The sequence below is a fragment of the Camelina sativa genome, chromosome 11 (genome assembly GCF_000633955.1).
Source record: "Camelina sativa cultivar DH55 chromosome 11, Cs, whole genome shotgun sequence".
Classification (NCBI taxonomy): Eukaryota; Viridiplantae; Streptophyta; class Magnoliopsida; order Brassicales; family Brassicaceae; genus Camelina; species Camelina sativa.
The window spans coordinates 34,978,855-34,989,228 of NC_025695.1; the positions used below are offsets into that span (position 1 = coordinate 34,978,855).

General features: G+C 30.1%; 1 protein-coding gene across 1 annotated transcript in view; it reads left to right on the forward strand.

Annotated features, from left to right (window-relative positions):
- Window positions 7,386-10,374, forward strand: part of LOC104725181 — a 4,602-nt gene continuing 1,613 nt past the window's right edge. The window contains exons 1-5 of the mRNA XM_010443796.2: window positions 7,386-7,777; window positions 8,182-8,375; window positions 9,060-9,093; window positions 9,573-9,708; window positions 9,873-10,356. Of these exons, the coding sequence (XP_010442098.1) occupies window positions 7,474-7,777; window positions 8,182-8,375; window positions 9,060-9,093; window positions 9,573-9,708; window positions 9,873-10,356 (1,152 nt within the window). The 5' untranslated portion in view covers window positions 7,386-7,473. The remainder of the gene's footprint in view (window positions 7,778-8,181; window positions 8,376-9,059; window positions 9,094-9,572; window positions 9,709-9,872; window positions 10,357-10,374) is intronic.

Genomic DNA, 10,374 nt, shown 5'->3' on the forward strand with positions numbered 1-10,374 from the left:
TTGATTCTCTAGCTTCTTGATATGAGTGTTTAATGCTTCAAATTTCCCAGTCAGCTCAGTCTATACAGAATCAATCTTTCCATTGAAGTCCACTGTCAACTTCTGTTGACCTTGAAGAATCTGCTTAATCATTGATTCCATCTTGCTCTCTGAATTGGGTGGAGGGAGGGGTTGGTAAGAAGAAAATCCATAGGTCCTTGTGAAGTTGCTGTTTGGATTTCCTGAGAATGAATTCTTCTGACCAAATCTCTGATTTTGATACGCAGCTCCATGCACATAGTTGACATCTTCTATAATCTCTGGCTTTGGCTCAAAAGTCTCAACATTTTCAGCAAAATGGACAGACTTCTTTCCCACAAGAAGATTGTGCACTGAATCTAGCTTAGCATTAACTGAAGCTAGATGATTTGAATCATAGCCCTCATGTGCTCTTTTCCGCTCTAAGTCCGCATTCTTAGTACTGTTGCTGGATGCTAGCCTTTCAATCAACTGTTCAGCTTCATCCGGGTACCTTGTCTTGAAGTTCCCATCACTAGCAGCATCTAAAGCCATTTGATAACTCTAGTCAATCCCGCTGAAGAAGATACTAATCATTTGTACCTCTGAGAACCCATGATGCGGACAATCTCTATGGTATGCTTTGAACCTTATCCAAGCAGCTTTGTAAGATTCAGCTGGTCCTTGTCTAAAGGTGGAGAGCTTAATCCTCAGCTCATCAGACATCACATCATCATAGAAGTAGTTCAAGGATGCCACCTTGATGTCATGTCAGGTTGTCAAAGATCCCGGTTTGAGTTGTCTTAGCCAATGAGAAGCTTCCCCAGCAAGAGAGTAGGGGAAGAGCTTGCAATAGAGATAGTCCTCTGTGACTCCATTAGCCTTGATGCTTGTAACTATATCCTCAAAGTGCTCAATATGGTCTAGAAGCTTCTCATGTGGCAGGTTCTGGAATGGCCTTTGTCCAACAAGAGCAAAGTAAGCAGGCTTCAACTCAAAATCATTCCTAGGGAATGGAGGAGGGACAATTGCGGAGCGGTTCTCATAGAACAAATCTGGTCTGTTGAAGTACGCAAGAGTCTTGACAAGCTCTCCATTGTTGTCTCGTCGCCTCTGAACATTCTCTACATCGGCTCTAGCATTGCATCGATCGACGCCAACGTTGCATCGGTCGATGCCTTCTTGGTTGCGTCGATTGATGCCGTCGTTGCGTCGCTCGACGCCACGTGCATCATCCTCAACCACGACGAGTTCTTCCTGAATAACTTGTTCTTCAGCATCAAGTTTCTGGCCTTGCTCGTTGTACCCATGACCCTCTCGATCCCTCAGAACTCCAGCCTCATCAGGTCTCAATATGATTGTATTGGCCATCTTCGCTGACTTGGTTGCTTTTGTGTTATCACGCTCTAGTTGTCTTAACTCTTGGTTTGTAAGCTTAACAACTGGACCAGTAGGATTTTTCATGGTGCTAGGCTTAGGCATGTACCTGAAAGACACAAGAGAAAAGAAACAAATGCGTGTGAGTAAAATAGAAAAAATAAAAATTTAGACAACATCAAAGACTTTAATCGAATGGTGAATCACAAGAGTCCCCGACAACGACGCCAAAATTTGATATGCTCAAATTTAACACTGAGTTACTCTCTCAAATTAAGAGATCAATTGTAGTACTTAGGGATCATATCCATAAGGACTCTAGATCACACAATAGATTTAATAATCTTTTAATTATGCTAAACCAAAATATTAATTTAAATTAAAAGATTAAACAGAAAATAAAAGAGATGTAAAATTTAGAAGGATTAAACGCTAGGTCTAGGGAAGTTCTTAGGAAATCATGGAAAATCAGATCAATTAATTAAGCAAGCAAGCAAGATTCAACAATTAAGCACCGTTCTTGAACTCTAAACACAATTGTAAAATAAATCAATTCTCACTCCAAATATTATCTAAGTTTTAAAACCCGAAAATCCAAATCTCTTTGCAAAATTCAAGTTAAAAACTAGCAATAAAATCAAGTTTAAATAAGTTCACAAAATTACTAAATCAAATCTCTTTGCAGGAAATAATTTTGCTCACCAAAGGTTTTTGTCAGGAAAATCAATTATATTCTCATATCAATCAATAATCCTAAGATCTAAATCCAGATGACTAATCAAAGATCTAGCATTAAGAACAACCTATGGTGAAGAACAAGAAAGATAATGAATCCAAACAATTAATCAATCTAACAATCCATGAAATCCCTAATGAGAAACCCTAAACCTAACAAGCATATCTACTCAGACATAATTGTAAGAACACAAATCATGAATAAAATAGATAGCATTAAGAGATTAAAGGAAGAAGAAAAGGAGTTTTGAATCTTCTCTCCAAAAGCTCTCTAAAAATCTCTCAGGGATTTCTCTCTCAATAGTTGCAGGAAAAATAAAGCTTTAGGTCTAAACAATGACCATAAAAATACTATAAATATTTCTAAAACACGTCCAGGGACTAATGATGCAAATATAGAAAACTTTGGGGCAGTTTTGTAAATCTTCAAAGCTTGTGGGAAAACTTCCGATTTCTTCTTTGGCCCAGCATCGATCGACACTATCATCTGCATCGATCGATGCATCCTCTAAATTCGTCTCCCAACTTTGCAGCTTCAGCCTCAATGCTTGATTAAGCTCCAAATCTTCCTATTTAGCTCCATTAAGCTCCCATCCATGCTAATTCCTATAAAGACTCAAAAGACTCTAAAAATACCAAAAATACTCTATAAATAAGACTTATATCATGGCTAAAAACACCTAAAAACCATGATATATCAGATAGTAACTAATGTTAAATTTCTCAATGTATTCGTGGAAATGTCTTTGACACACCATGATGTAGCATCTGTGTCTGTAACGCCTCAACCGCCACCTTGCTTAGTGAGCTCATGTCCACTCTTAGCCATGGGAACACCTTCCTAAGTGTGCCCTACATCTATTCACGGCCCGTGGATCCACCCATATTCGATGGCCAGTTTGGGAAACTTTCAAAACTTGTTTACCGACCCTACAAATCAATAAATGATCTTTTCCTGTGTTTTGTCCTCACTCACACAGTTCCGACCATCACTTCCAGGAAGGTCACCCATCACAAAGTTCTCTGAGGACCTTTGACCAAAAAAAAATGCATTTTGATGACATATGTGGCCAAATCAATTCTTTTAAACCTTTCCGTAAACCAGGGTGTCACAATCTTTAAGCTCCTATGGATCTATCAACAATGATTTATATTTTTTCAATCTATCTATCTATGTGTGTTGTAAGCTTGTGTTTAATTAGCCTATTTTATCCATCTATTAGATTGATGGCTTCTGCTCGTTATCTTCCTTTGGGATTGAATGAATAATGGTAATACTTATGTTTACAAAACAAAAGAAGGTTTTATGACCAACCAATCAAGGTTGAGAAATTAGAAAAAAAAATAATTTAGTATAATTAAAGAAACAATAGATAATTATAAGCACGGTAATATATGAATCCCAAATAATGCAAAGACGAAAATATAAATTAGATAAAACAATCTAAAAATACTATAATAAATTTTAAAATACAGTATTAGGAAAAGAAGACGCATATATTAATCTTTTTTTTTGTCAACATATTAAACTTACCTATTCCCAATTGAAAAAGGAGAAAGTATGAGAAAATTTTGGTTTAAAACAATAAGAAAAATTTAGCTTCCCGTTAAAATATTCCAATTAAAAGTTGAAAACAGTGTTTTTGAATAAATTATTAAAATATGAGACAATTTTTATATAGAATTGAGTATTTACAAAATTTAGAATTAATAATTAACTGTATATTTTCCTTAATCCCTTTTTCTATATATTTTTTGTAGAATTTATAACTTAATATTAAAAAGAAGTAAATAATATTATAATTTTGAATTTTATGAAATGTCATTTTAATATATCTTATAATTATTTTAAAAAAACTTTGTATTTCATAAAATTATTATAACAATACAAAGTTTTTTGATATAATAATTATTATTATCAAAAATTAGTTTCGAGTTTTTTTAAAATAATAATACAAAGTTTTTTTGATAATTATCTTTTTACATTATTAATATTTTTAAAAACAAAATTCTTTTTTTTTGTAATCAAATTCCTCCAATTAAATATTAACTTCTACACATGTCAAAATCTTGTTAATGACTAACTTTCGAAAAACCCAACTTTATATAATAAGATTTCATCGTTTTTTTGCTCTCTTTTTTTTGTTTTGTAAAACTATTTATTTGCTCTCTCTAAAGAGAAATTAACCAGGTTTTTCATGGTTTCTTTGCTCTATGTCATCTCTTTCGGTTTATAGTGCTTAACGGAGCCCAACGAGGTATCAAGTATATTGTAGTAAAATCAAAAACCTATAATTTCAATATATGCCAAACTTTTTTCAAAAAGTAAAAAGTAATGTTGCTTGTAAAGATAGACCAACCTTCGTGATGTGACTATCGTAATCGTAATATTAATATATAATTCAAAATAAAAATCATATTCTTGTAGTCCGCAATCTTGAATGTATTAGTGTAAAACCAAAATCGAATCATTCAAAACCTCATGGATATAAAAAAGAAAACCTAAACCAAGTAAACTGAAATAGAATTCCTAAAGAGTTGCGAAAAGCAAACCTTATAAACGAACTCAAAGCCTGACATAACTTTGAAAGACCAAAAATAAACATATAAACATTCAAAATTTTGTAAAAACTAAAATCTATACCAAAAATCAAAAACCAAAACTAAATAAAAGCCACAAAACATGACCTCAATTTATACCGGAGTATATTTAAAACATGGGAAGATTGACCTCAAGTTCATAATGGTCTTAAACGAAGTTTTTACAATCTACTAATTTAGTAACAAAAATAATGTCACACAAAAAATAAAAAGAAATAATAAGTGTCTAGTTCTAGTTATTAAGTTGGATTGAAGTTTAAGTGTTTTATTACTGTAGAAATAGAAAAATCTTAATCCTAAAATCCGCTTAAAAATTGATATACGTTTACGTGATTTTCATTAAAAAAAAGTATTATAAAATATCTCGACTCAAATAATCTTACTAATTAATTATTATTTAGACGATCTTAGTTTTAATTCTTGTAAGAATTTTGTCAAATCTTATTCTTCTCCAGCCGACCAGTAGGTTATACACACATCCCATGTGAATAACGTTGAGTAGTGGATATACACCAACCTAATATGACCATCCTAATCGTAATATTAATATATAATTAAACAAATCCAAAACAAATGCTCGTGGTACAATTAATTATTCATGAACCGAAAGTTTTTACTTTGCCTAACAATGTAACATTTAGTATTCTACTTTTGTGATACATACTATTCTTATTAATTTTAAATTTAACATTCAAGTTTTTTTTATTTAAATTTATTTTATTTGTATCTTATGTGGTATATAGTTTGTTAAAAAAAGATAATTATTGTATAGTTTGCTTTTTGAATTTTTTTTTCTTAACATTGTTACAAAAATATGTTCCTTCTATTTTTTTGTTTTAATATATAATATATTTCATAATGAAATCATACACCATAGAACCTAAAAAAAAAAAACTGATCAACCCAACAAAAATATAAACAAAGTGAAACCACATAAAAATAGAAAATGGTTTCATAATTTTAAAGTAAAACCAAATTAATTTATGATAGACTAATTTAAAAATATAGAAGATTTTTTAATTAAGAGAAGATTTTATATAACTTTGCCTAACAAAGTGACATTTGGCACTCTACTTTTGTGACACATGCTATTCTTATTAATTTTAAATTTAACATTCTACTTTTTATTTGACTTTATTTTATTTGTATATTATGTGGTGTATAGTTTGTTAAAAAAGATAATTGTTATATAGTTTGCTTTTTGAATTTTTTTTAACATTGTTACAAAAATATATTCCTTCCATTTTTTAATTTTAGCATCTAATATATTTTATAATGAAATCATACACCATAGAACCTAAAAAAGAATACTGCTCAACCCAACTAAAAAAAAAAAAAAAATTGAAACCAAATAAAAATAGAAAACTTCATACTTTTCAAGTAAAAAATGAAACCAAATTAATTTATGATAAACTAATTTAAATATATAGAGATTTCCTAATATATATATATATATCACATTATATTCAATAATCATATATAATCTATTAAAGACAAAACTCAAATTTGTATTTAATAGTATTCTATAAGTTACAGTTTGTCTGTCTTTAAAACATATGTCCTAAAACAAAAATGGTATCATAACATAATTGTTTTATCTCCCCCATGAAATAACAGAAAACAATAGTTTCAAAATTAATTTATTGTTAATTATTATATTCATTTTAAAATGATTAGAAATAGAGACGATTTATAGAAGAAAAACATAGTTATATTAAATTACTCTTATTTTCATGTATATTGTATTAAAGACACACTTTTATTATATTCAATTATCATATATATTGTATTATATTCTTTAAAACATATGTACTAAAAAAACATAATGGTATCATCATAACATAATTGCTTTATCACCCTATGATATAACAGAAAAAAATAATTTCAAAAAATAATTTATTGTTAATTATACTATTTATATTAAAATGATTAGAAATAAGACAATATATTGAAAATAAAAATATATATTAATTTCACACATTTTTCTTTTCGTGACTTTTTATAAAAACTGGTTAAACTTATAGTATAAGATTTTTTTTTTGTGATATCGCTTTAACAAATTATTTTAAAATTGACTTATAATATATAAAACTATTTTTTGTTAACTATTACTTTTAGATGATGACAATAAAATTAATATATAGGACAACAGAAAATTATCTATAAAAATAATTAAGTAAGATCTTACATTTTTCTTTCTAGACTAATGATCAGTTTTTTATTTTCCAAAAAACAAATATATAAAAAATATAATTTTATCTTAACTATTTAACGAAAATATCATATATAGTTGATTTTGCTATAAGTGATGGTCTTATTAATATAGTGACATACTGTTTAAATAATCTTATTTTCCACAATACTGTTTAAATAATTTCAACAATATATTGTAATCAAAAATATTTAGTAATATGTACTTTAACTTTCCTCTTTTTCATGACCTTTCTATGAAACACTATATAACATATATAAATTATAAATTGAAGTTGAACCGTAGTGTTATGAATATTATTTTTTAAGACATATATTAACAATTATATTTGTACATTTCATTTATAATTGAATAGAAACTTCGTTTTATATTTCAAATTAATAATACATACATAAACCATGCATTGCATGGACTACTTTCTAGTATATAATAATCTTAACATTATAAGTACACAAAGCTAACGTGACTTAGCTTGCAATACAACTCTTCCACGTTTTTGAAGCTAAATTAACGTTGACAAATAAACCACAAACCCCAAAAACACATAACAAATGTGTACAACCAAAAACTACTTTGCGTTGGATCCGAGAGAAGCCACCGTGTCGGATCTCATACACCTTCTCTTCTCCTCGGATATCGGGAACAGAGAGTTCATTGATTCTTCGGAACAGAGGGTTGAGGATGATCTTTCAAGATTCAGGCGACGGTGGATCATCTTTGTATCCATCGTTGTTCAAAAACTCATGATTCTCCTAAAGAAACCTCTATATTTTTTGGGGTTTTCTTTTGCTTATTGGCTCAACCTTCTTTCTTCTAATGGTGGTTTCTTCATGATACTCCCAAATCTTTCCAAAGGTCAGATTTTCTTAAAACAGTTTTTTTTCCCCTTTTGTTTAGAAGGTTAGTGGGTCCGTATACGTTGGATTAATTACGCTAAACTTAAACTTCTACGTCAAAAACATTATAATTTCTTCATTCCGTTTCAACGGGAACTATATGTAATATACAAATAATTGATGGTTATGCTATGAATTATACTTCAGAAAAGATTATGTCATTATATGTCACGCTAAGTTACTCCAAATTAAAGGGGTTTTCTGGTTTATCAAATTTTTTTAACTAATCCATTGTTGAAACTTGAAACCACGACTACAATTAAACACAACTGGTGACACCAATATCATGATTACCTAAATTCTTTTTTTTTTGTTTTGCAAAATATCTGCGGTTTGAGTTTAACATAAATATTTATATTTCAGGAAAGATTATTTGGCCGGAGAAAACATCAGCGACATTTGCATCACTAATCGGAATCCTGGACCAGCGACTAGAGTTAGACCAGAAGGTAGAGAGAGGAAGTAAAAGATACAAAGCAATGTTGTCAATTATGGCTTCTAAGCTGTCTTACGAGAATATAAACTTCGTCAGCTCCGTTCTTCACAACCATTGGAAGGTTTTATTATTTAACTCTTTCCTTTATATTAACGATATTTCTTTTCTTTCACAACTCTCGCTATAATAAAATTATATAGGTTTCATATTAAACAATAGTAGTTTTGATGTCCTCATGCAGATTCACATTCTATCATTAATAATCGACTTTGAATTGATCTTGTTGAATATATATGGTTGTGATGTGACTGGTGCAAAAAATGGAGATAAAAAATGGTGTAAGGCCATTTCCTATTAAATTAAATGATATTTTATTGTTTTTTTAGTTGTCAAACAATATACATTACAGAGACTTGAATTTGGACAAAGACACAATAAGGATATGATATACTAGATGTGCTAGACTCCTAGTCTATCATTTTATAGATAATAACAATCATGATTGTTTTCTTTTCTTATTCTATTTTTCTGTGGTTTTATTTTGTTTTCCTTGTAAAGTTGAAGAGAACATTTTCTTTGCCTAAAGTTTTATATGTAAATATACGATAACTGATGCATAGTACTGTCATTAGCTGTATCTTTTTTCATCGAATTATTTAACTTTATCTTATAATCATAAGCATGATCATGCGTGATTTCCTTTGATTAAAAAATAAGATAAACAAATTAAATCATTTAGAAAAACAGATAAAACTGTGTATTGGACTTATAATCCCTCTTTTTAACTACATATGTTGTGGCACAGATGGACTTATTAGGCTTCTACAGCTGTTGGAATGGTGAGCCTACTTCCCACTTTATATATTAAGATTCATGAATAGTTAATTTAATTGGCCCAAAGAAGGCAAATACCACGTGAAAACACTGTCTGAAATGTGCAATATTTTATTTATCCTTACCTAAATGAAATTGATTACAAATTTACAATAATATATAGTCGGAACAATGATAACCAAAGAAAAAAAAAACATTAGCTTTCATTATAATGGGGATGACTAATGAAACTTTAAAGTTAAAACTAACGACTTACACATTTTCATTGAGAAAATATGGTTTTTTTCTTAGAAATATATATGAGTTGCGCGCTAAAATCGTATTAAACTACGAAAGGTCCTAACCTCAGTTTATCTATAAATCTTTAATTTATAAATTTCTAAAATATATCATAGTTTCCATAGTATTTAATTGAATTTTCTCTTTTTATCAAATACAAAAAAAAATGTATTAAACAATATAGTTTTTTTCTTTGATTTCTTAGGTTACCAGAAACAAAGATCAACAGAGGTGATTGTTATAAAAGACACAAGCACAGATCCAAACCTCATCATCGTTAGTTTCAGAGGCACTGATCCTTTCGATGCAGATGATTGGTGTACAGACTTAGATCTCTCCTGGTATTTTTTTTTATCTTGCTACATAGATCTAAAATCCTGGAAGTTTTGTTTTGATTTCTCTCCATTAATTACTTCTGTCTATGTTAGTCTTTATTCAAATAATATTAATCCTGGAAGTTCAGCGTTTGGTTCCCTGATAGAACTAATATTGATTACCAATATAGGTACGAAGTTAAAAATGTGGGAAAGATCCATGGCGGATTCATGAAAGCTTTAGGCCTTCAAAAAGAAGGATGGCCTAAAGAAGTAAATCTTGACCAAACCCAAAAAGAAACAAGTTTATATGCATACTACACTGTTAGGCGTCACTTAAAAGAAATTCTCGACCAAAACCCGACATCTAAATTTATATTGACCGGACATAGTCTAGGTGGAGCCCTAGCGATCCTAGTCACGGCCGTGTTGGTGATGCATGATGAGGAGAAAATGCTAGAAAGGCTTGAAGGAGTTTACACATTTGGGCAGCCACGTGTAGGTGATGAGGAGTTTGGAACGTTCATGAAAAATTCGTTGAAGAAGTTTGACGTCAAGTATGAAAGATATGTATATTGCAACGACATGGTTCCTAGGTTGCCTTTCGATGACAAGACACTCATGTTCAAGCACTTTGGGCCATGCCTTTACTATGACAGTTTCTATAAAGGAAAGGTTGGTTGCATATTACTA